Source organism: Notolabrus celidotus, chromosome 13 (genome assembly GCF_009762535.1).
Source record: "Notolabrus celidotus isolate fNotCel1 chromosome 13, fNotCel1.pri, whole genome shotgun sequence".
Classification (NCBI taxonomy): domain Eukaryota; kingdom Metazoa; phylum Chordata; class Actinopteri; order Labriformes; family Labridae; genus Notolabrus; species Notolabrus celidotus.
This window is the reverse complement of record NC_048284.1, coordinates 32,737,191-32,764,608: the sequence shown is the minus strand read 5'-3', so window position 1 is coordinate 32,764,608 and position 27,418 is coordinate 32,737,191. Positions and strand designations below refer to the sequence as shown.

At 41.9% G+C, this 27,418-nt stretch overlaps 2 protein-coding genes and 1 pseudogene across 3 annotated transcripts in view; all 3 read left to right on the top strand.

Moving 5' to 3' along the window:
- Window positions 1-12,971, top strand: part of LOC117824125 (NLR family CARD domain-containing protein 3-like) — a 35,435-nt gene extending 22,464 nt beyond the window's left edge. For both annotated transcript variants that reach the window (XM_034699521.1, XM_034699519.1), the window contains exon 6: window positions 12,835-12,971. In XM_034699521.1, coding sequence (XP_034555412.1) covers window positions 12,835-12,885 — 51 coding nt within the window. In that variant the 3' untranslated portion in view covers window positions 12,886-12,971. The remainder of the gene's footprint in view (window positions 1-12,834) is intronic.
- The window catches only part of LOC117824123 (NACHT, LRR and PYD domains-containing protein 12-like), a 114,955-nt gene that overhangs the window by 24,632 nt on the left and 62,905 nt on the right, over window positions 1-27,418 (top strand). The window lies entirely within an intron of this gene.
- On the top strand, window positions 815-10,100 carry LOC117824128 (annotated as a pseudogene).

Genomic DNA, 27,418 nt, shown 5'->3' with positions numbered 1-27,418 from the left:
GGAAGTGAAGGCAGCATGTCCTGGAGTTTTTCATGAATATCAGGGACTGTGGTGCCGAAAACAGAGCGTGTTGCATTGAGCCACACAAAGCTTCACCAACATCTGAACTATACTGAATGCATGAACATTGAACTGTCTCACCTTGTATTTCCTTTTCAGGTTGTCCCATTTGTTGGACCCTTTGTTAATGGTGACTCGGCCCTCCAAGTTTAGAAGTTGAATTATTTCACTGTGGGCCAAAAATATTAGGACAGTCTGTTTCATCCTTTGTCACCCAAAATATGAGTTTAATGTCAGTCACAGGGGATTTCTGACTGAATATGCCAGATTATACTACAACACACAAAGATCACTATATCCTATTTTATACCACGCTGCTGACACCTGACAAGGGGGCGTGTCTATCAGTGACAAGTCCTCTCTGAAGGCTGTTCTCGTGTCTCCTCTCTCATCGCTCCTCCGATTAGTCTCCTCCGTCCTCCAAGCAGCTATAGGAGCTTTGGGGCGCCACTTAATATGGCGAGTCAGTAACTACTTTTGTTCAGTGAAGGAGAGAGGAGAGAGGAGAGAGGAGAAAGGAGAGAGGAGAGTACAGTGAAGAGCTTTGAGATGCATCCAGTGTGATCCTCACTGCTGCTTCATCACATCTGTCAGTGCTGCTGTTTGTTTCATTAAAAAGGTTAATCAGCACCATCTAGAGGACTGATAGTAGAACAACATCATGTGATCAGTGTGTAACCTGACACTGACTGGGTTTCTGTCACAGGTTAGAGTGTTGCACTCTGAAGGTATGAGTGTATGAGGGTGTGACGGCGTCCTCAGATCAAGCGCACACAGACACATCAGGACTGAAGAGGGACAAACCAGCAGCTTCTTCTTCTCTCCACACATGAAGGTGGAAAGTGTCTGTAAGCTGACCTGAACTCACTTCAACAGGTGAGAATCCTTCCAGAGAAATCTCTACATGTTTGATGATCAGGATCACTGTGCTCACACGCTGCTGGATCACTGTTTGACTGGAGGAATGTTTCTGGATGCTGATTGGCTGTTTGAAATATGTTGTAGAGTTTCTGTCTGAGTTAAAGAGCAGTGATTTGACAAAGATTGACCTGTTCTATAGTTTGTGTTTGTGGAGTAGAGTCAGCAGCAGTTTGATTGTAATCTGAGTAACACTATCAGTAAGAAGTACAGGGAGTGTGTGAACCGGTCTGGTAGCCTGGATCAACTTGGCTCAGGTGCTTTGATTTATTAACTCTTTCACTGCCAGCATTTTTCAACAAATGTGGTACACGTTGAAGCTCCCTCAAATGTTTAGATCTATGAATATATAAACAATGAACACATCAAATTTTATTCTAACTTGTTTCATTTTTTATCAGCATTTGAAATTTGATCATTTTCATTAAAAAAACATCCATCCATTTTCTTCCGCTTATCATTTTTATTAAAGTGTTGCAGAACGATACAAGACACACGTGTGTGTGTGAGAGTATTTATACATACTATCAATGACAGTAATAATAGACAAATGAATAAATAATAAAAGCAGCAGCGATACTGACAACAACAAAGGGGAACAATAAAACTGATGGAAACATAAATAACAACAACAATGAAAATGAAAATGATAATAATAACAGTAAGAATAGTAATAACCACAATTATCATCATCATCACTGCTTCTTCCTCTTCACTCTAAGCCCCTCCCCTTCCTTTAAGTTCAGTGTTTGTTATTTTTCCAGATTTGTGCAGTTCCTGTGTTACTAATTGTTTAGATATGATGATGTGATCGTAACCCAATATCAGTCGCCCCCAGACCCTGCAGAGTTTGCTGGCTGATTGGACCACCTTCCCACAGATTCTCATCCATCTAGGACAACCCCCAGACCCGATGGGAGGGGGCGTGTTTGAGTGGGTTGAGATTTAATCTGTTTATCATCTATATAGTCAATTATATTTGTTTTTCTCAAGGTTTATTGTCTTTATTATTATTATTATTATTATTATTATTATTATTATTATTATTATTATTATTATTATTATTATAATTATTGAATTTTTCTCCATTTTCATTTTTAAAGATGAACAGAGGGTGATGGGGAGGGCGTCAGAAGGGAATGCAAAACAGAATAACCGAAATGACTAATAATAATGAAAATAACAAGAATAATAATGATAACAACAATAATTATATTAATAAAAATAATACTAGTAATCGTCAAGTATTACTTGTTTTCATCAGCTTCTTTTTTTTTAACTTAATAGACAGCAATTCAAATAATGTCGAATAAATTGAAAAAGTCTATTCCCTACCAGTGGACTCTTTCAATGTTCCTCAAGCTGAAATTCTCCTTCTCTGGCTTAGACAGTTTGCTCTCTGAGACAGGCAGGTCCAGGCAGCTGTTTTGAATTGCATTGATTGCAGCCAAGTGCACTGCTTCCTCTTCCAGAGTGTGATTTTGGTAGGTGCCAGGGTTTATGCTCAAAAACCGCTAGATTGTAGTGAGCATTACTTGACATTTCCTCAGCTTTGACTGAAAAGTAATAATAATAGTAATAGTAATATTAATACAAATAATAATAACAATCATCCATCCATCCATTATCTTGACCGCTTATCCCGTTGGGGGTCACGGGGGGCTGGAGCCTATCCCAGCTGGCTACGGGCGGAAGGCAGGGTACACCCTGGACAGGTCGCCAACCTATCACAGGGCTTAATAACAATCAATTATTTAAAATATAAGTGATGAACAAAAGTGTATTAAAAATGAAAATATTAGTTGTGAAACTAATAATAATATTAATGTTATACAATGTTACAAAATGAAACATGTTAAAGGTGATAAAAGTGATGATGACAATAATAATAGAAATAATAATACTTAAAAAATTATATACATTAAAAAACGCAATGATAATAGCATTAGTAATAAAAACAATTATTTTTTATAACTACCATAATATTATAATCATAATTATATACTAATCTATATGTACTATAAAAACAAGATTTCAGACAAGAAGCTAAAAATCACATCTTATTCAGATAAGTGTATTTTTGTCATCTCATGGCAGAACATTAATATTTGCATTTTTTTCTTACTTAAAGCATCCATCCATCCATTATCTTGACCGCTTATCCCGTCAGGGGTCACGGGGGGCTGGAGCCTATCCCAGCTGACTTCGGGCGGAAGGCAGGGTACACCCTGGACAGGTCGCCAACCTATCACAGGGCTAACACAGAGAGACAGACAACCATTCATGCACACACTCACACCTACGGGCAATTTAGAGTGATCAATCAACCTGAGCATGTTTTTGGATTGTGGGAGGAAGCCGGAGAACCCGGAGAGAACCCTACTTAAAGCATTAACATATTAAATTAATAACACAAATATATTCATATATATATTTATATATTTATATGTATATACACTTACACCAGAAATTATTCATACCCCTGGCAAATTTTGACTTAAAGTTACTTTTATACAACCAGTAAATCTTTTCCTGATACGAAATGACACAGGCGTCTCCCAGAAGATAATAAGACGATGTACAAGAGGCATCATTGTGGAAATTTTTTTTTCTGAGCCTTTATTTATATTTGAACAATAAGTGGCATGTCCAAAATTATTCATACCCTTCTCAATAATTAATAGAAAAGCCTTTATTGGCTATTTATAACAATCAACTGCTTCCTATAATTGCTGACCAGCTGTTTGCATATCTCCACTGGTATTTTTGCCCATTCATCTTTAGCGATGAGGTCCAACTCTTTCAGGTTGGAGAGTCTCCTTGCCATCACCCTGATCTTTAGCTCCCTCCACAGATTCTCAATTGGATTCAAGTCAGGCCTCTGGCTGGGCCACTGCAAAACGTTCATGTTTTTGTCCACTAACCAGTTCTTCACCACTTTTGCTGTGTTTTGGGTTGTTATCGTGCTGAAATGTCCACTGGTGCCCAATGCCAAGTTTTTCTGCAGACTGCTTGATGTTGTTGTTGAGAATCTTGATGTATAGTGTTTTTTTCATGGTGCTGTTTACTGTGATTAGGTTCCCTGGTCCATTGGCTGATAAACACACCCAAAACATCAGGTTCCCACCACCATGTTTGACAGTGGGGATGGTGTTCTTAGGGTTGAAGGCTTCTCCTTTTTTACACCATATGAAGGATACATCATTGTGTTCAAACAGTTCAATCTTTGTTTCATCTGACCATAAAAAAAGAAGACCAGAAGTCTTTTCTTTGTCCAGATGAGCATTTGCAAAGGCCAAGAGGGATGTGTGCCTTATCTGGAGAAGTGGCGTCCTCCTTGGTCTGTGTCCGTGGAACCCAGCAGTGTGCAGTGTCCGTTGGACTGTCTGCCTTGAGACGATGCCACCAGCAGAGCCCAGATTCACCAGGATGGCTTTGGTGGTGATCTTGGTGGATTCTTTTTCACCTCTCTCACTATCCTCCTGGCCAGCACAGGTTTAACTTTTGGCTTCCAACCTCATCCTCTGAGATTTTCCACAGTGTGGAACGTCTTGTATTTTTTAATAATACTTTGCACTGTAGCCACTGGAACTTGAAAACATTTAGATATGGCCTTATAGCCCTTTCCTAACTTGTGAGCATCCACAAGGAGCAACCCCAGGTCCTCAGAGAGCTCCTTTGTCTTAGCCATGACTGTCCACAAACCAACTGCAGAGAGCTGCTGTTTTTCACCTGTTGAGTTGATTAAAACAGCTGTTCCCAATGAATCAGGGTCATTAGGATGCTTTAGAACAGCTGGGACTATTTGGAACTTTGGATTTTCCCACAGACTGTGACAGTTTGCAAAGGGTATGAATAATTTTGGACATGCCACTTATTGTTCAAATGTGAATAAAAGCTGAGAAATATATTTTTCCACAATGATCCCTCTTGTACATCGTCTTATTATCTTCAGGGAGACGCATGTGTCATTTCCAATCAAGAAAAACCTTGCTGGTTGTATAAAACTAACTTTAAGTCAAAATTTGCCAGGGGAATGAATCATTTTGGGGATAACTGTATATATGAAATAAAATAAGCACTCAAGGACACTTTACAGAGAGGTTAAAAACACACAAAAAACACGATAATGCTAATGCTCCAACATGTATGTAAATATTTTATTCTGCCAGTAAATGCAGTTTTGTCAGGTTTGTTATTTTCCTGGATTTCCAGTTTCCTCAGGTTTCTGTTGAAAATAGGTTTTTTAATATTTACAATATTTAAGTGTTTTTTTTAATGAATTCATATCAGACAGTTTGACTTCCTGTCAGAGAAATGTAAACACGCAGCCTATATTGTAACTTTGTAAGACACCATTTCTAAGGGGGATGTCTCACTGTCATACAGTTTGTTTTTCTGCAATTTTAGGTAATAATATACAATACTACTGTAAGAAAATATTAGGGAGACGTTCCTACTGCTGCCCCACCAACTGGAGATGTTCTGGGACCAAAGTTAACCATCTGCGAAGGGTGGCTCCCAGCTGATGACCCTGCAGCTGGCCGTGTGGCTCCGGTGAAGTGCAGGCAGCAGTGCCTGAATATCTGTGTCATGTTACTGAGAGCAATGAGAACTAATGTATGTCCTGTGGTGTAAAGCTTGTTGTAATGATGAACATGTTGTTGTGTTTGTGTGAAGGTGGAGGCTCTGCTATGAATCAGTGTGAGGACGGAGAGGAGGGAGCCCCTCCCTCTAAAAGCACTCTGTGTGGGGAATATGAAGCTCTGAGGTGAGATGAGGATCTCTACCTGTCCATGACTCTGCTCCATGTCAGAGCTCAGCACTCACTCTGTGTGTGTGTGTGTGTGTGTGTGTGTGTGTGTGTGTGTGTGTGTGTGTGTGTGTGTGTGTGTGTGTTTGTGTGTGTGTGTGTGTGTGTGTGTGTGTGTGTGTGTGTGTGTGTGTGTGTGTTGAAGCCCAGAGCAGCAGCATGGACCAGACTCTGCTGGACCTGGACCTGCTCCCAGCTGCGTGTCTATAAAGAGTGATTGGTCTAAGGATCTACCTAATGACTTCAAAGATGGACGTCAGTCTGCTGATGAAATGTAAGAAGGTGAAAGGTTTATGGCGTCGTCCTCAAACTGTCATCAGGACGGTTAAAAAAGTCAAAGTGGGCCCCTGAGGGACATTTCTGCAATATCCCTTTAACCATCTTTGATCTACAATACTCAGAGACCCTTTTTTTATAAAACTTGAAGAGTTCTCTAACTGTTTTTGGTGTTTATGACTCTTTCAGTACCAAAGATAAGAGACCTGGACCTGGACCCAGCTGTGTGTCCTTAAAGAGTGATTGGTCTAAGGATCTGCCTAATGACTTCAAAGATGGACGTCAGTCTGATGGTCCAAAGTAATAATCGATCACAGAGTTTTTATCAGAATCAAACATTTGAAAAGTTTGTAGTAATTTCAGCAGCACTCAAACCTGGAAGATTTTCATAGTTCATGTTTGTTCATCAGTGTTTGTGATTCTGTCAGAGTCCAACATCAGAGACCAGACTCTCCTGGACCTGGACCCAGCTGTGGGTCCTTAAAGAGTCACCAGTCCAAGGGTCTACCATTTAAGTTCAAATCTGTAGAGATGAGTGCTGATGAAAGGTAAGACTCTCAAAGTGAACTTCCTGTTGTTGTGTGTGAAACATTTGTAACTGTGGTTGGTGTTTTCTCTGTGAAGGTGAACATTAGTCACTGGTTGTGTTTCTATCAGGATCAACAGCAGTAAACAGGATTGGAGACAGAAAGAACTGTACTCAGCATGTAGTATCTTCATGTGTGTCCTGTGTTTGTAGGAGGATCCAGCAGTGTTTCTGCCAGGATCCACTACATAGAATCTATCACATCAACACTGTGTGTCATTATATTATATACACTACATGATATTATATTTGTTCCACAGAGGTCAGAGATCAGAGGCTCCCATTGGTCAGTCTGCCCAGCAGCATCAAACACAGCTGGACTCCATATTGATGGTGAGTAAATGTACAAACACAGCTCCTCCTGAGAATCAGAGCACACACTCATTCTGTTTGGATGTTTCTGTTTCCTGATCACACTGCAAACATCATCTCTGCCTGAATTCTCTTCACACTCAGTGTTTGACTGATTGAATGAAGCCTTACATTTCTGAGCTGCACACAGTCAGAGGTCAGAGGTCATGCTGCTCTCACACAGACTCAGACTTTGGCAGCAGAGTTCACAAAGTGAGTCCAGTTTGAGGTCTAAACAACAGAAACACTTTGCTTCATGTTAATGACAGCTGCTGCTTTCAGCTTCATTCTAATAAACACATCAGGTCTAAAGTCACTGCAGACTTTTTCTGGATGAAAGCACACCAGGAGATTTCTCCAACAGGAAGTTCATTTCATAGAAACTGGATTTGTAGAAGACAGGACCATCCACAGACTAAGTCCTGAAGCAGCATTGTGATCCAGTCTCCATGCTGCACTCTGCAGACCAGCAGGCTCTCTGTCTGTCACATATGATCTGATTTTCTGTTTTGTTCTGCTCCAGGTGCTCCAGGAGAACATCATCAGTTTTGTAAAGACCGAGCTGAAGGAGATCCAGAGAGCTTTGAGTCCACATAATCCAGAATGCTTAGAGAGTCAGAGGGAGGACGAGGATGAAGAGCAGAGGAGGAGCAGAGAGGCCTTTCTGGAGATCACTCTGCACTTCCTGAGGAGAATGAAGCAGGAGGAGCTGGCTGACTGTCTGCAGAGCAGTAAGAGGATTTGAACACATTTAACATGATGGAGAGAGGAAATGGAGACAACATGGGAGAGGTTTACATTTACAACTCTGCTGTTAATATGATGCACACATTTGTATCACATCTATGAGCTGTGAGAAACTGTTCACAGCTGATGAAGAGAGTTCAGAGAGGAGGAAAATCAAATCCATCCTGATGTCTGAAAGTGTAAATTCATCAGACTGATTGTAGCTTCAGATCATTCATCACATTTCTCTTTTGTTCTTTCAGGAACTGTTGCTGCAGAGTGCAGACGTGAACTGAAGTCTGACCTGAAGGAGAAGTTCCAGTGTGTGTTTGAGGGGATCGCTAAAGCTGGAAACCCAACCCTTCTGAACCAGATCTACACAGAGCTCTTCATCACAGAGGGAGGGACTGGAGAGGTCAATGATGAACATGAGGTCAGACAGATTGAAGCAGCATCCAGGACACCACACAGAGCAGAGACCACCATCAGACAAGAAGACATCTTTAAAGGCTTTCCTGGAAGAGATCAACCAATCAGAGCAGTGCTGACAAAGGGAGTGGCTGGCATCGGGAAAACAGTCTTAACACAGAAGTTCACTCTGGACTGGGCTGGAGACAAAGCCAACCAGGACATCCAGTTCACATTTCCCTTCACTTTCAGAGAGCTGAATGTGCTGAGAGAGAGAAAGTTCAGCTTGGTGGAACTTGTTCATCACTTCTTTACTCAGACCAGAGAAGCAGGACTCTGCAGGTTTGAGGAGTTCCAGGTTGTGTTCATCTTTGACGGTCTGGATGAGTGTCGACTTCCTCTGGACTTCCACAACAATCAGATCCTGACTGATGTTACAGAGTCCACCTCAGTGGATGTGCTGCTGACAAACCTCATCAGGGGGAACCTGCTCCCCTCTGCTCGTCTCTGGATCACTACACGACCTGCAGCAGCCAATCAGATCCCACCTGAGTGTGTTGACATGGGGACAGAGGTCAGAGGGTTCACTGATCTTCAAAAGGAGGAGTACTTCAGGAAGAGATTCAGAGACCAGGAGCAGGCCAGCAGAATCATCTCCCACATCAAGACATCCCGAAGCCTCCACATCATGTGCCACATCCCGGTCTTCTGCTGGATCACTGCTACAGTTCTGGAGGATGTGCTAAAGACTAGAGAGGGAGGAGAGCTGCCCAGGACCCTGACTGAGATGTACATCCACTTCCTGGTGGTCCAATCCAAACTGAAGAGCATCAAGTATGATGGAGGAGTTGAGACTGATCCACTCTGGAATAAAAAGAGCAGGAAGATGATCGAGTCTCTGGGAAAACTGGCTTTTGATCAGCTGCAGAAAGGAAACCTGATCTTCTATGAGTCCGACCTGACAGAGTGTGGCATCAAGATCAAGGAAGCCTCAGTGTACTCAGGAGTGTTCACACAGATCTTCAGAGAGGAGAGAGGACTGTACCAGGACCAGGTGTTCTGCTTCATCCACCTGAGTGTTCAGGAGTTTCTGGCTGCTCTTCATGTCCATCTGACCTTCACCAAGTCTGGACTCAACCTGATGAAAGAACAATCAATGTCCCTGATCTCTAAAATCTTTAGAGACAAACCTGAACTGAAACATCTCCATCAGAGTGCTGTGGACCAGGCCTTACAGAGTCCAAATGGACACCTGGACTTGTTCCTGCGCTTCCTCCTGGGCCTTTCACTGCAGACCAATCAGACTCTCCTGAGAGGTCTGCTGACACAGACAGGAAGTAGCTCACAGACCAATCAGGAAACAGTCCAGTACATCAAGGAGAATATCAGTGGGGATCTGTCTGCAGAGAGAAGCATCAACCTGTTCCACTGTCTGAATGAACTGAATGATCATTCTCTAGTGGGGGAGATCCAACAGTCCCTGAGATCAGGACCCCTCTCCACAGAGAAACTGTCTCCTGCTCAGTGGTCAGCTCTGGTCTTCATCTTACTGTCATCAGAGAAAGATCTGGACATGTTTGACCTTAAGAAATACTCTGCTTCAGAGGAGGCTCTTCTGAGGCTGCTGCCAGTGATCAAAGCCTCCAACAAAGCTCTGTAGGTGGATACATGAGACATTAAAAACATGTTGTTCATGACAGATGAAACACTGTGTCTGTGCTAATCACTAATTCTTCTTCAGGCTGAGTGGATGTAACCTGTCAGAGAGAAGCTGTGCTTCTCTGTCCTCAGTCCTCAGCTCACAGTCCTCCAGACTGAGAGAGCTGGACCTGAGTCACAACGACCTGCAGGATTCAGGACTGGAGCTGCTGTCTGCCGGTCTGAAACATCCAAAGTGTAATCTGGAAACTATCAGGTCACTATAAGGCTGAAAATAAAATCTTGATTCGTCCATTCATTCATTCATCCACACCCACCCTCAATCAATAAACAAACCACAACATCTTTCAAGGGGCAGCGTAATCTGAATCCTGCCTCATGGAAGGATTATTGAACTGTTTGTATTTCGCATTTTTATTTTGATGAATTTATATTGCTTATATTGTTTTGTAAAGGTTTGACCAAGGTCATTTTTATTTGCAATTCTTTGAACTTGTCGGACTTGACTCTGACTGGCACCCCAGATTTATTAGTCAAATCCACTACAGTAGGTCAACACAAGCAGTCAGTCAATATTGAGGCAGTCTGTTTCAAAAACAAGTAAATCAGACAATTAAAACTATACTAAACATATTGCATTTCAAAAAAACATGCATGGCTTTCAATTATGTAAAAAATTAACAACAGATTTGTGAAATGTGCATGTCTTTTAAGGTTTACTGGATGTAACCTGTCAGAGAGTAGCTGTGCTTCTCTGTCCTCAGTCCTCAGCTCACAGTCCTCCAGTCTGAGAGAGCTGGACCTGAGTAACAACAAACTGCAGGATTCAGGACTGGAGCTGCTGTCTTCTGGATTGGGGAGTCCACATTGTAAACTGGAAACTCTCAGGTCAGTATAAAGCTGAAATCAGTATCTTACACTGTCAGTAACAATAACCTATTGAGTGTAAATGATGTCAAAACACAAAGCTTCACGTGACTCTTAGTTTCCTCAAATTATCAAGAAGGACAAGTCAGGAAACTGGAAACTAGCTTGTTCTGTTTAATATTTGTTTTTACATGAAAATGGTCAAAACCTTTACACTTTGCTTATTGCATGATTCCTATTCTAACACCAGAATGTCAGGATGTCTGATCACAGAGAGAGGCTGTGCTTCTTTGGTCTCAGCCCTGAGGTCAAACCCCTCCCACCTGGGAGAGCTGGACCTGAGCTACAATCATCCAGGAGACTCAGGAGTGGAGCTGCTGTCTGCTGGACTTGAGGATCCACTCTGCAGACTGGATACACTGAGGTATGACCAGACAAGAAGAGCTCAATCACTGCAAGAGCAAAAGAAAAATCCCTTTACACAAAAAAAGATCTTGTTTAGTTTCATTATTTTCTGAGCAGTGATTGGACCTGAATCATACAAAGACCACCAGAAGACTATCAAATACAAAATAAACTACTCAGTAGAAATTCAAAGCTTGAACTGAAAAGTCAACTGGACTCAGCAGAAATTCTTGAAGACGTTTCACGTCTTCTCTGGGAGGCTTCTTCACTTCTGAACAGACTGGGGGCGGAGCTAGAAAATATAAGCTTCTAACAGTGGTTGGTGTGCTAAGGTGGTCACAGCATTTAGAAAACGCGATGCAAAGACAACAGCACTACACATAAAAAAAAGCGCTGCAAATAGACAGCAACACAACAGAAGTGTTTCCAGAGGACACTTAAAAGTGATGCACACGCTTATGCTTATGCTTATGCTTATGAGGCAGTTTAGCATTTATAATGTGTTACCTAAGTGATGCATGTGTTACACTTTAAAATAAGGGTCCAGAAAGCATTCACTAATGGTTAACTAATTAAGTTTTGTAACTTTTATTAATGCTTAATAATGTATCAATTAACTCTGAGCAGTGGACATTAATTAACTGCTTATTAATGCATTAACTAATGTGTTAGTTAATGTTAGGTAATATATTATAACGGTTATTAAACTATTATTAAACTGTTAATTAATGCTTAATAATGCATTTACTAATGCTAATTAAGGGACCCTTATTGTAAAGTGTTACCCAAGAGGATAACAAGAGTAATAACAAGAGTCAATCTTACCAACATATGGACATGTTAAGATGGGTTGTGTTTATTTAATATATTTGCTGTAGTATTGTGTAAGGAATTTAAGACACTTTGTAAGGGGGTCCCCGCCAGAGGCTGATGCTCTATGGAGGTCCTTGGCATGACACAGTTTGGAAACCCCTGCTCTCTGAGACAGTGTTGTCTAATCAAATGAATATGATCAAATATTAAAGAATCCTTTTCTTCACTGTATCTGAAAATGGATTGCTGTCCAAACTGTACACTTACACTTTGAATGCTCCTCTATACAGTCACTGTTTATTGTATACAGGTTGTATAGATTGAAGGGAATCTCAGCAGGAACAGAACTGAGGAAGTTACAGATGTTAGAAAAAAGGATTCAAAGTACTGGCTGCATAACTGGGTTAAACAATGAGATCAAACAGTATTCATTGAACTTCATCAGCCCAGATATACTGGTTTACTGACACAGCTACATTCAGGGAGACAAGCAGCAGACCTGTCAGTCACCATCAGCTTCATATACATGCTGCTACCTGCTCTTTGTTTCAATAGGGACTCTGAGACAAAATGAAGGACATGTTGGAATGATCTGAATGTTGATGCTCCAACTGTTCTCCAGCTGTCTTCATCACTCTGAAACCATAAGACAGGATGTTTAGGATGATGGATTTATACTCCAAAGAGAGTACAGAGAGACAACAACTTTAAAGTGACAGAACAAAAGGTTCAGAAGGGATCCAAAGAGCAACCGCCAGCCTTTTCTTTTTGAATCTTTGACCTTTTCTTTTTCTCCCAGTATCTCAATACTGTCAGAAAAAGAGACAGAGTGATGGAGACAGCTGGTTCAGATGAGTTTCAGCCTGTTTCTCTGTCACAGGAACAAACTGAGGAACACTGCTTCATGTTGAACAGAACATCACTCTGACTCTGACTGTGCTTTTTCCTCCAGGGTGGACCATGGTGGAGAGAAGTGGTTAAAACCTGGACTGAAGAAGTGTAAGTGTGGAATCAGTTTGACTCATGATGACCAAACAGCAGACTGTCAGCTAACAAAGAATAAAGCCTTCAGGTGTGTTTGATGATAAACTGCTGCTGTGTTGTGTCTTTGTCTCTCCATCAGATGTCTGTGAACTCACTCTGGACTCAAACACAGCACAGAGAAAGCTCCGACAGTCTGAAGACAACAGGAAGGTGACATGCGTGGGAAAGGATCAATCATATCCTGATCATCCAGACAGATTTGACTTCTGGAATCAGCTGCTGTGTAGAGATGGTCTGACTGGTCGCTGTTACTGGGAGGTCGAGTGGAGAGGAGAGGTTCATATATCAGTGAGTTACAGAGGAATCAGAAGGAAAGGAGACAGTTATGACTGTGTGTTTGGATGTAATGATCAGTCCTGGAGTCTGATCTGCTCTGATGAAGGTTACTCTGTCCGTCACAATAAGATAAGAACAGTCCTCCCTCTCTCCTCGTCCTCTGACTCTCACAGAGTAGCAGTGTATGTGGACTGTCCTGCTGGCACTCTGTCCTTCTACAGAGTCTCCTCTGACTCTGTGATCCACCTCCACACCTTCAGCACCTCCTTCACTGAACCTCTGTATCCTGGATTTGGGTTTGGGTTGTCTCATGGTTCCTCAGTGCGTGTGTGTTCTGTGTAGCAGGGAGAGTCTCCTCCTCTCTACACAAACACTACACACACAAACAGCTGCTGAAGAACAGTTTACCCTCTGCACTAAAACACACACACTTCAGCTGATCATGTGATTGTTTCTGTCACATCAGCATGAATGTCTGTTAATGAAAGAGCAGGACTCAATGGAAAACTGTCTAACTGAACTTTACTTCTTAATATCTCTATTGTGAAAACATCAGGCCTCATTCATTCTGTGTTTCTTCAATGTATTGATAAGAAAGTTTGTCAGAAAAGTCTCAGTCTCATTCATTAAACTGTCCTTCACCTGCAGAGTTGTTCCTTCCTGTGTTTAAACTGATGAAGGCCATGTCCTCATGAGACTGCAGGGTGCTTTGCACACACACACTCTCCAACGTCTTCCATTGATCAACTAGAAAGTCTGGTTTGATAGGATCATCCCATCCTCTCTCTGTCTTCCACAGTTCTTGTTCCAGTGTCTCAGCCCTCGTGGTGAAAGGAAGGATGTACCCTAGCCCTCCTGATATCCTCAAACATCTCTTATCCAATTGAAACCTCCAGAAACTGATTGTTACCTAAGTTTATGTGTCAGGTACTTAATTTTCTTTGGTGACTTTCTAAATAGCTCTTTCTCTGTTCTCAAATGTATGGCACATTAAACATCATGGACTGTCTTCAGAGACATGGTGGCTGTAAATATTATATCTAGCGAACGTGACGAGTCGTGAAAAAGAGCTTTGAGTGGTCAGAAAGAAAAGAGATATAGTAGTACAAGTCCATTTACCATCTCAAGTATATCTTTTTGGATTGACTTCTCCATGCTAACTCTGATGCTAACCGTCGGTTCAGCTTAGCAATATACAACTTTTTTTTCCCACTGCACTCACGTCATAAGTCCTCCGTCCTCGTCGCCATTGTTGTGTGCCTATCTAAATAATGAATCAGATAGTGCAACCTGAATTAAATCATGACATTAAGCTTCTATTTTTACTTGCTAGACAAAAATTAGACAAAAAGGTCCAATCTCTGATGTCTGTATATTAATTATAAACTTTTAAACACCTTCATTAACAGCAGGTTCCCTTCACTGTCTTTATTCTTCACTTATTGCACTGATGGATAAACAGTTCTAATGTCCATGACCTGGATGACTGAGAACCTTCACAGACACTTCTAATGTGCCTTTGCAGTTTTTTTGTGGAGCCTGATTGATGACATTTTCACCTTGCACAGTCTATGCCGTTGAAATGCGTCCACAGTTTACTGCGTTTCCTGCAGTCACTCGTTTTTTCACCTTTCCAGCGTGTTTCTGTCGCGCATGTTCTCCCTCTCGTCTCCCTCCTGTTGGTGTGCTCACTGTGCTGTGTGTGTCTGTAACCCCTCCCCTCCCCGTTCTGCTCAATGTAGACACGTGATTGGTCAAGATGCCGCCGCGTGTCTTGTTTCTGTACTTAGTTTTCAATGCCACGAGTGCAGAAAATCCAGTCTCACAGAGGTACATCGTCGGGAAAGGCATCAGGAATCGCACAGCTCTGTTGGCCAGATCAGGATACTCAGAAGCAACATGAAGCCAAAAGTTTGTCAGGTGCTTCTGTGAGAAGACCAGCTTCAGCGCGGTGTCAGAACCGAGATCCAGGAGACCATCTTGCTCTTTTGCGCTCAGGGCGGCGAGGGCCTCGGCACTGTGGCTGGTGAACGGGTTTTCTATTGAGTTTCATTGCACATCCGCCTCATCTCAAACAGTCTTCAGATCCGGGGGCATTTTCTTTGTAGCGAGTGCTTCACAGTGTATGCTGCAGTGGACAGATGCTGCTTGCAGAGCCACCTCTTTCACACGCCTGACAGCTCTGCTGTGCTGCCCCAGCATAGCACAGGCTCCGTCAGTGCTCACTCCAACACATTTGGACCAGTCAATCAATAAAAGTGTTCAAAATGTTCAAAATGGCCTCATCAGTTGAACGGGTGGGCAGAGGTTTACAAAATAAAAACTCCTCTTTTATCTCGCCATTTTTTTCACATCGCAGATAGGCAAGCATGTTTGACAGACTTGTGACGTCGGTCGATTCATCCAGTTTGAGTATGTAAAAGCGTCTCTCTTTTATGCTTTGGATCAGCTGTTCCAACAGATTATCTGCCGTGTCATCAATTCTTCATTTGACTGTATTATCTGACAATGAGACGAGGTTGATAGGCTGCACTGCCTTCTCTCCCAACATCACCACAATGATCTGTTTTGCTGCAGGAAGAATTCAATTCTCGCTGATGGCCTTGGCTATGAGCTGGGAGACCTGAAAGGTTGCTTCCACAGCATTCATATTCTCGCTGCCCATACACTCGATTACCTTCTTTTTACTTTGATATTCCTTGAGCTTGTTCTCAAAAAAATCCAGTGGCTTGGTCCCAACCCTTTTTTGTTTGATGGCGGGGAGATCACCTGTCGACTCACCATCAGTCTCTTGTCTCTCTTTTCTTTTAATTCTCCCTGGTGCTCGCCAGCTATCCATCTTTATACTCCGGTTTCAGCAATCAGCATCCAACGTAAACAAGTCAAGTTCAATGCGGTCCCGCTGCAAAGAGGTCCGGCCGATAACAACAAAAGTTCCTATCTCTCATTTGTTTGTCACATGTCTAATAATAATAAATAAATAAAAAACAAAACAAAATAATGAAAATAATATTTAAAGATTTTTATTTTCCTTTTTGTTTTTTTTAATTGCTAATAACTTTTTAATAATTGATATTTTATAGGCTCTTGTTTGATTTATATATATATTTTTTGCACTGTCTACCTTGTTACTGTGACACTTGAATTTCCCCGATGTGGGACGAGTAAAGGACCATCTTATCTTATCTTAGACGTAACTGAGTTTTAACATTTAAAACATTTTTCTGTATATGTTCATTTTTATAGAATTATATCCCTCCCCCCACAAAAATCTGACTTTTTTTGGAAATGATTTGACGGCCCACTTGCAATACCTTCACGGCCCATCAGGGGTCTGCAGCCCACAGGTTGGGGATCACTGCTTTAGTGGTATAGTCGGGTCCTCATACATTGATTTTTGTTGTCCAATTTTGTGTTACCTGTTGCTTTGTCCTGTCCTTAACATTTTTGGGACCCAATATGGACCCTTGTGGGATACCATTGTTTTATTCATAAAGGTAGATGATAAGCCATCAACCCTGACACATTGCCTCCTACTGCTCAGGAAGCTTTCAAACCACTGAACAATTTTCAGTGAGAACCTGATATCAGTTAACCTCTGTAAAGAATCCAGTGATCCACTATGTCAAAGGCCTCAGATACTTCTAAGAAAAGAGCAACACAGTGTTCTTTAGAGTCAATGGCATTTTAGGACCTTCATTGTGGAGGTGACTGTACTGTCTTTTTCTGAACCCAGACTGCAGGTCATTAAAAATGCAACTTCTAGGTAATAATTATTTTAACTGGTTACCTACCAGTCCTTCCAGTACCTTAGCTAGCACTGAGAGTTTGGATATGGGTCTGTAGTTATTTGGGCTTAAGGGATCTCCATCCTTTAAAACTGGAGTTACATAAGCTGCTTTCCAGACCTCAGGTACCTGACCATTTTGTAAAGACAAATTAAAGAAATGTAAATGGATAAGAAATTATACTTCAAAAAAAAAAAACTATTTAAAAATTATCCACTTCTTTGACAGTTTTTCAGATGTCACAGTTTCAAATGTTTGCTAATTTTCTTTTTCACATTTTTTTTTTGCTCTTACTTTTTCTTAACTTTTTATTAATTTTTGACTGATTTCGCAGGTATACATTGTGCAATATTAATTGTACAATTCATAGAGTCACAGTTGTGATGATGACAATGCATAAGAGAACAAAATGTCAACATAAGGGATCAGTTATTTTACCCCCCGACAAAAAAAAAAACGTCTCTCAATGCAGCTGGAGCCATCAAATCTCTCTCTATTTTAATCCATGGTGTGGAGCTGTTGTCATTGAACCAGTTTATAATGAGATGAAGGCAAAGAGCCAGAAAATACAATTTAAAGTTAGGGATTGAAATTCCACCTAACTCCTTTCCTTGTAAATTAGCCAGTTTTATATTGGACTGTCTGCCTCCCCATAAAAATCTTGTGATAATGCTGTTTATTTTGTCCCAATATTTAGGAGGAGGTGCTAGGGGTAAACATATAACTACACAAATTTAACCTCAGAAGTACGTTCATTTTAATTATTGAGATTCTACCTGAGAGAAAAATGGATAAATTATGCCATCTCTCCAAATCATGAGTAAGCATCTTCAGAACGCTCACATAATTCTTACAGACAGTTTTTTTAAGGCAAGGAAATATGTTTATTCCTAAGTATTTAAAATGGCAGACAGCAGGGATATTAAAATGATCACATTCTTCTTTACTTGTTCGATTTAAAGGTAGAAGAGAGGACTTGGTCCAATTTATTTGGTAACTAGAGACAAAGCTAAACTGTTCCAACATACTCAAGATATGTGGAAGTGAATTCTTTATATCAGAGAAAAACAAAAGGACATCATCAGCAAAGAGGGATATATGATGTATTGCTGATATTGCATGATATTTTTGCTCTTATTTTCAGCAGCTATACACAAATCACATTTCAACATTTACAGCTGTTTGTTTGTTTGTTTGTTTATTTATTATTTTTTTAGTTTTTAATGCAGAGTTTCTGGTGGCGTCTTGGTTAGAACCCCCTTCTAAGTGTTCTTCTCTTTGAAGTAGTCCACTTGTTCTTATGACTGTGTCCTTTGGTAGGCACAACCTGAACCAGTGGAGCGCTCGGAGGTTGTTGGTTCTCTTGAGGCATCAGCCACTGAAGCTTTGGCACAGTGTCTCTATCCAGAGAGTGAATCGCTCTTTGAGGGAGAACTTCTGGAAAAACTGGAATCTTCATAGAGGTGTGGTCATCCAGAGTAGAGAATCTGATGCTTTCCAGATCTGGATACCTCTTCTCATTGGTCTTAGGGTCCAGGGGTGCATTTACAGGTGGAGGAGCTGAAGGCAGATAAATATCTGACAGCAGACTCATGGGCTTGCAAGAGGACCCAACGTTCTTGCTCTTTGGAACATCTTGAAGCTCTGGTTGGACAGTTTCAGGACTTGGAGGCAGTAGGACTTCTAAAGCCATTTTCCCGTGAGGCTGGGAGAACAAAGCTGCCACTTCATCATCCAGAGATGGATCGTTATCTTCATCCAAATGAGGAAATCCTATGTGTCTCAGGTCAGGGTAGTTAGGCACAATATCTGCCAGCAGATGAAGGGGCATCAGATCAGGTTCTTCTTCAAGAGCAGGAAACAAACAAGGCACAGACTCATCATCTTCATCATCCAGAGAAGGGAACCCGGTGTTTCTCATGTCTGGGTACACCTCCTCATTGGAACTAGTGATGTCCAGCTCATCAGGACTTGGAGGAATTGGTACCTTTGAAGCCCTGATGTTGATTTCCTGGGCCATGAAAAAAGCCACTTCTTCATCCAGGGAGAGAAAGCCTTCGTTGTGCAAATGTATGCACTGTTCCTCAGTCGGTAGAGGAGGCAGATTCGGAGGACAAGGGACCTCGTCTGGGAGTGGACTCAGCGTCAGGGCTTCTGGTTTAGGACTTTCTGGCAGCGGCACCTCCTCAGCAAGAAAGAAGGTGATGTGGTAGTACTTGCTCTGTGAAGAGGTGGTACTGGCCAGCAGATGAGGGGGCATCAGAGCGTGTTTTTCTTTAATAGCCCGAAACATACTCATCCCCCGGCTCTCACTCTGAGTTATGTCTCCTGCTTGAGGGTCTTTATCTGTTGTTGTTGCTGTACTTGGAGGCAGTGAAAATTCCCAGGGCATTTTCCTTTGAGGCTGGGAGAACAAAGCCGCCACTTCATTATCCAAAGACTCATCATCTTCATCATCCAGATAAGGGAACCTGATGCTTTTCAAGTCTGGGTACACCTCCTCATTGGAACTATTGATGTCCAGCTCATCAGGACTTGGAGGAAGTGGTACCTTTGAAGCCCTGATGTTGATTTCCTGGGACATGAAAAAAGCCACTTCTTCATCCAGGGAGAGAAAGCCTGTGTTGTGCAAATGTATGCACTGCTCCTCAGTCGGTAGAGGAGGCAGATTAAGAGACAAAGGGACCTTGTCTGGCAGTGGACTGAGCGTCAGGGCTCCTGGTGTAGGACTTTCTGGCAGCGGCACCTCCTCAGCTAGAAAGAAGGTGTGCTTGCTCTGTGAGGAGGTGGTACTGGCTGCCTCTTGAAGACTTTGCTGTCTGCAGAAAAGAAAGAAAACAAGAACTCAATGTTAGATAGAGTAATGATGAGCATTTTAAAGATCAGTGAAAAGAACACGTTCATTTTAAGTCATATTTAAAGTTACATGCAGTAAGGTATCAACTTAAAGTACAAACTTGAGCAGACAGGCAGGGGCGTGCCCAGCTAGAGTGCTGACTGATCTTAACTTGTACACTGTAACATTAAACTAACCAAAGTATTGTTGCTAATATCATATTTTCATTTAGCCAATCAATGATGAGCTTTTTTCTTCATGTGTTTAGGAGCTAACTCCCATGCCTCGTAAGAAGCAGACGCTAACTGTGCACTCCTGAACATTTCATCCAGACCTCATATTTGAAGTTGTTTTAGGTTAGATGTGGGACTTACCGGTTCATCTTGTCAGTAGGTGCTCACAGGTGTACCAACGTCTCTTTTGCCTATTGGTCAGACCAACGATCCGTGCAGGATAAGGTGTGACAGGTAGTTTGGTAATACAGACGTTCTGAATGATGCTCTGAGGTTCATAAACGACTGAAGCTTCAGGTGAAGTTCACGTGTGCTCTGGAGAGTAGTCACAGGTGTACTAAGTTTGAGCTGGGGGTTGTATATATAGATTCTGCCTTTGACCATGACATCATCTCTGAACCGATTGTGAGTCAACAAAGCCGAGTTCCGAAGTGCACCCTGGAGACTGAGCGGAATGTCCTTTGATCTCATCCAACTTTATATAACTTTCAAATTCAAACAATAACAAAATGTCTGTAATATAAAAAACATCATGAAGACACATGAAGTAAAGATATACATTTTCACTGTGTCATACTGTATGTAGACAAACTGTGTACTGTTAAACTCTGCCAATAACTGAACTGTTAATGCCAATAAGGCAATCTGAACTGAACTGATATACATTCATGATCAGAAAAGAAACATTAATATACCAACATGCCCTCATCCATATCTCAAAGAAGTCCTAAAAATATTAAAAAGGGTCAAATTAAATCCAGTTTGAAATAATCTCAGCATGAATAAAACATTTCAAGCTCTGTCAGAAGAGACATTTTTACAAAGATGTAATGTAATACTCAAAATCAAGTTCCTGCCACATGCAGCTCATATAAACGCAGTGGTGGACAAAGTACAAAGTACTGAAGTCAGAGTATAGATCCTCCTGGTCAAACATTCCTCCAATACAAGTGAAAGTTGTTCAGTCAGATTCTGACTTGAGTTAAAGTCCTGGAGTACTTGTTTTTAAAAATACTGAAGTATTCAAAGTACTTTTTAAATATCTCTAAACATATTTTCACAAAGCATGAGGTTAGTCAAGAATGCATGGGTGAACATTCTGCTCCGTTCTGTTTATCTAGAAAACATGATTTCATATCTACAAAGTCTACCATGAAATCTAAACTAAGTTACTACAAGCACAGACAAGTTTACAATGTTCCTCTGGAATCAAAGCAGTGTGTTAGCTCCAGACCTCCACATGCTTTCTCAGGTTAGATGCTGATGTTTTGGAGGCTGTGATGAAGTTTGTGTGGTAAACAGATCAGAGATTTACAACAATACAAACGATCATTCTTTATTTCAAAACCTCAAACGTGGGTTTAAAATATGGCTGTGTGCTCAGGTAGAGAATCATCATCCTTCTCAGTCATAGCCATCATCACCACGACTAAAGGCTGGCACACATTACAGGATCCTTCAAACCTTCACACATTTAGAGACCACACACTTGATGACAACAAAAGACAGATCGCACAAGATCTCTCTCTTCTGATCTTATAGTGTGTGGTGTGCACTAAGGAGCACACCACACACTATAAGATCACTAACCCATTCTTCAGCAGAGTATCAGGTTCTTCACGCTCAATATTCCAAATCTCGTGTACTGTACATAATTAAATGCTTTCTTTATCAAAAGGACTCTTGGACATCGCCAGAAGGAAGGACAATGAATGTGTAAGAAATGTGTTGGTTTGCTGTGTTATATGTGTTCCTAAAGTTCTCATAGCATAAAAGATGCACGCAAGTTACACACACACACACACACACACACACACACACACACACACACACACACACACCTCATTATCTGTCTGTCAAAATAATCGTAAATTGTGCATTCCTTCTCCTACCCTGCTCAAATAATATATGCTAGACACTTCCAAAATGTATGTGAACCTGTGAGTTTATCATTCTGAAGCTAAGTTATGTGTTATATTGTGTTGAGACTGTTACAAGTTCTGCAAGCATTATTTTAACTTCTCACTAGTTATGAAAACTGCATCCGTACGCAATGGGAATCATTAATGAGAATTCATTTTGATGTTTAACGGTATGATATATTTTCATGTGTCATAGATTACTTTGATTTGTTTGTCTATTATGGATTGTGTTTACTTTCCCATACACTGTACATGTATTTTAATCCATAACTCACATTGGTGATAGTGGTGGTGAGATGTTTATATTAAAGTGATATTTCAAGAGAACATAGCAGAGTAATTATGATAGAAATCCTTTGTTAAGAGGCTGTGTTAAAGTTAGAGTCAAAGAGATAGGAAATGCCCAGTGAAGCCTATAAAAACTCCAGACGCAAAGCACTCGCTCTCTTGCTTCTCTCTTCTCACCCTCTTCTTGCTCTTATCTTAGGACGTCTCTGTCTTCTTAATCTGTCTCTTGTCTCTTGTGGCGACTTTTCCTTTTTCTATAATTTTTTCTCATTGTGTTTCCGAACTCAGTGTAAAAATGTTTTATTCGTTTTTCTTTCATTTGACCAAATTTCTATTGTCATTTTTAGAAATGTTTCCTACTCTTTAATCCTTTACCCTGATGTCACGCGCAGTAAAGCAAAACTCGCCTTTTTGTTAAAGATATTATCTTCTAGTCTACGAGACTTCTTTTTACATTTTTGATCCATGAGTCCACGTGACCATGCAACAGAACTAAGACATCTATGCCGGGCCTTGACTGGACTTGAGAGACGGTGTTGGCCCATCAGAAGGACACAACTGGACCCCTGCTGGACCCCCTGCAGTTTGCTTACCGAGCAAACAGGCCAGTGCATGATGCAGTCAACATGGGGCTGCATCACATACTGCAACATCTGGACAGACCAGGGACCTACGCAAGGATTCTGTTTGTGGACTTCAGTTCAGCCTTCAACACCATCATCCTGGAGCTCCTCCTGCCCAAACTCACCCAGCTGTCTGTCCCACCCCCCTCCTGTCAGTGGATAGACAGACAGACAGACAGACAGACAGACAGACAGACAGACAGACAGACAGACAGACAGACAGGGATGTGTGCTCTCCCCACTGCTCTTCTCTCTGTACACCAACGACTGCATCTTCTCACACTCCTGTGTGAAGCTCCTGAAGTTCGCAGACGACACCACTGTTATCGGACTCATCCAAGATGGTGACGAGTCTGCTTACAGACAGGAGGTGGAGCTGCTGGCTGTCTGGTGCAGTCATAACAACTTGGAGCTTAACACGCTCAAGACAGTTGAGACGACAGTGGACTTTAGGAGGAACCCCCCTGTGCTTTCTCCCCTCACCATCCTGAACAGCACTGTGGCTGCTGTGGAGTCCCTCAGGTTCCTGGGTACTATCATGTCCCAGGACCTGAAGTGAAGAAGTTCAACCTGCCACAGGAGCTGCTGAAACATTTCTACTCTGCAGTCATTGAGTCTGTCCTGTGCTCATCCCTCCCTGACTGGTTCGGTTCTGCTACCAAATCAGCAGGAGGAGACTGCAACGGTCAGTCAGGACTGTAGAGAGGATCATTGGCGCCCCCTTGCTCTCCCTCCAGGACCTGTACTCCTCCAAGATGAAGAAAAGGGCAGGGAAAATCCCCAGAGACCCCTCTCACCCGGGTCACCACCTCTTAGACCTGCTGCCCTCTGGCTGGCACTTCAGAACTCTGAGCACCAGAACATCCCGGCACCGGAGCAGCTTCTTCCCTCAGGCCGTATCCCTCATGAACAATCACACATTAAACCACTAAAGACTCCTGTGATACATCACATACAGTACATGTGCAATACTTTGATTTCTGGTGCAATACCTCAATAACCATGTGCAATATTGTAATTTATTCCATGACATATTTTATTATTATATTCATCTACTACATGTGCACTCTGGTCTAGGCTAATTAATTAATTTATGTCTTAAAACTACTTCTATACATTTCTTTGTACAGATAGTATTTTTATTTTTATTTAGAATTTTTAGATTGTCCTTGCTGTCTTGTTGTGTCCTTATTGTCTTGTTGTAAAGTACCAGTGTTCCATTCACAACATCAAATTCCTTGTGTGTGCGAGCTCAATTGGCAAAAAAGCTTTCTTGAATCTTGAATCTTGAATCTTGATGTGACAGAAACGGTCAAATGATCAGCTGAAGTGTGTGTGCATGTGTGTGTTAGTGCCAAGGGTAAACTGTTCTTCAGCAGCTGTTTGTGTGTGTAGTGTTTGTGTAGAGAAGGAGACTCTCCATGCTACACAGAACACACACACACTGAGGAACCAGGAGTCCACAACCTAAACCCAGGATACAGAGGTTCAGTGAAGGAGGGGCTGAAGGTGTGGAGGTGGATCAGAGAGTCAGAGGCGACTCTGTAGAAGGACAGAGTGCCAGCCGGACAGTCCACATACACTGCTACTCTGTGAGAGTCAGAGGATGAGGAGAGAGGGAGGACTGTGTCTCTATTATTGTGACAGACAGAGTAACGTTTATCAGAGCAGATCAGACTCCAGGACTGATCATTAGATCCAAACACACCGTCTTTACTGTCTCCTTTCCTTCTGATTCCTCTGTAACTCACTGATATATCAACCCATCCTCTCCACTCGACCTCCCAGTAACAGCGACCAGTCAGACCATCTCTGCACAGAAGCTGAGGCCTGGAGTCAAATCTGTCTGGATGGTCAGGATATGACTGATCCTCTTCCACCCGTGTCACCTTCCTGTTGTCTTCAGACAGTCTGAGGTTTCTGTGTGCTGTGTTTGAGTCCAGAGTGAGTTCACAGACATCTGATGGAGAGACAAAGACACAACACAGCAGCAGTTTATCATCAGACACACCTGAAGGCTTTACTCTTTGTTAGCTGACAGTCTGTTGTTTGGTCATCATGAGTCAAACTGATTCCACACTTACACTTCTTCAGTCCAGGTTTTAACCTCTGCTCTCCACCATGGTCCACCCTGGAGGAAGAAACACAGTCAGAGTGATGTTCAGTCCAACATGAGTCCTACCTGCTGTTCAACATGAAGCAGTGTTCCTCAGTTTGTCCCTGTGACAGAGAAACAGGCTGAAACTCCTCTGAGCCAGCTGTCTCCATCACTCTGTCTCTTTTTCTGACAGTGTTGAGATACTCGGAGAAAAAGAGGAAGTCAAAGATTCAAAAAGCAAAGGCTGGCTGTTGATCTTTGGATCCATAAAGTCCAGATTCTGGCAGGATCAGGACCGCCAATTTGATGAACAACAACACAACTCCAAAAACAACTGGCCTAGAGATGATGTCTGTATATTTCTACATTTGTTCAATAATTATGATGTTCTGACAATAACATCTGCCTTCTTCATGTTCACACACAACATTAGTGGATGAACAGGCACCATGGAATGTTTCTGTATATAACATTAACAGCTGACCTGAACAACTGTCAAGAACCAAGTCAACGACTCTAATAAGGACCCCATGTGACCACCTTAGCACACCAACCACTGTTATGTCGTGTTCACAGCAGATGCAAACGATCGTGTTATTGGTGAATACAGACGCGAGAATGTTTTGTGTTGACTCACTCTATTTGCACTAATGACTCGCTCAATTCGCGCGTCAAAATTTCAGGAGGGGGTTACCACGCCACACTAGTCTGTTGTCATCAAACAAGGTTGAGCTCTCGGACATTGAATGGGGAAGCCGGTTATGCTGAAAAGGGGGTAGAGCTAACTTCCTACTACAACCGATAGCTTGATTCAAGTGACAGACAAAGGTTTTCACAACTCAGCAGATAATCCTCCTCCCTCTCTGTCCTCACAGTGAGCTCCTGTTTATTCCTGATCCCATAAAAACAGGTAGAGTCACAGAGTTTGAGGAAGCTGCACAGAGATAGAATCAAAGTGTCCCATACATTCCAGATGAATAAATCTCTGCTGGTTCATATGTCACCCGGAGATCTGCAGGTTGAATGGCTATTGCACAGTGATGGATTGATCAGATATTTAAACTCTCATGATTTATTTCATGAGAGTAATTTGCGCAAATCACAACATTCGTGTCACCCAATTCATGCCGCCAGACCACTACTCGTGTCTATTTCTGTCTTCACATTGACTTTACATGTAGTTCATTCGCATAATGATTTTATTCACGTTTGGTGTGAATACACCATTAGAAGCTTATATTTTCTAGCTCCGCCCCCAGTCTGTTAAGAAGTGATGAAGCTTTTCAGAGAAGACGTGAAGCGCCTTCAAGAATTTCAACTGAGTAGTTTATTTTGTATTTGATTGTCTTCTGGTGGTCTTTATCTGATTCAGGCCCAATCACTCCTCAGAAAATTATACAAAATAAGATCTTTTTTTTGTGAAATGGGATTTTTTTCTTTTGCTCTTGCAGTGTTTGAGCTCTTGTTGTCTGGTCATACCTCAGTGTATCCAGTCTGCAGAGAGGATCCTCTAGTACAGCAGACAGCAGCTGGATTCCTGAGTCTCCTGGATGATTGTAGCTCAGGTCCAACTCTCTCAGGTGGGAGGGGTTGGAGCTCAGAGCTGAGGCCAGAAAAGCACAGCCTCTCTCTGTGATCATACATCCTGAGAGTCTGGTGTTAGAAAAGGAATCATGCAATAAGCAAAGTGTAAAGGTTTTGACCATTTTCACGGAAAAACAAATATTTAACAGAACAAGATAGTTTCCAGTTTCTAGACCTATTCTTACTGATAATTTGAGGAAACTAAGAGTCATGTGGAGCTTAGGTTATTGTTAATGACAGTTTAAGATTTTAATTTCAGCTTTATACTTACTTGAGAGTTTGCAGTTTACAAAGTGGACTCCCCAATCCGGCAGACAGCAGCCCCGGTCCTGAATTCTGCAGGTCATTGTTACTCAGGTCCAGCTCTCTCAGACTGGAGGACTGTGAGCTGAGGACTGAGGCCAGAGAAGCACAGCTTCTCTCTGACAGGTTACATCCACTGAGCCTGAAGAAGAATTAGTGATTATCACAGACACAGTGTTTCATCTGTCACAAACAACATGACTTTTAATCTCTCATGTATCCACCTACAGAGCTTTGTTGGAGGCTTTGATCACTGGCAGCAGCCTCAGAAGAGCCTCTTCTGAAGCAGAGTATTTCTTCAGGTCAAACACGTCCAGATCTTTCTCTGAAGACAGTAAGATGAAGACCAGAGCTGACCACTGAGCAGGAGACAGTTTCTCTGTGGAGAGGGGTCCTGATCTCAGGGACTGTTGGATCTGCTCCTCTAGAATCCGGTCATTCAGTTCATTCAGACAGTGGAACAGGTTGATGCTTCTCTCTGCAGACAGATCCTCACTGATCTTCTTCTTGATATACTGGACTGTTTCCTGATTGGTCTGTG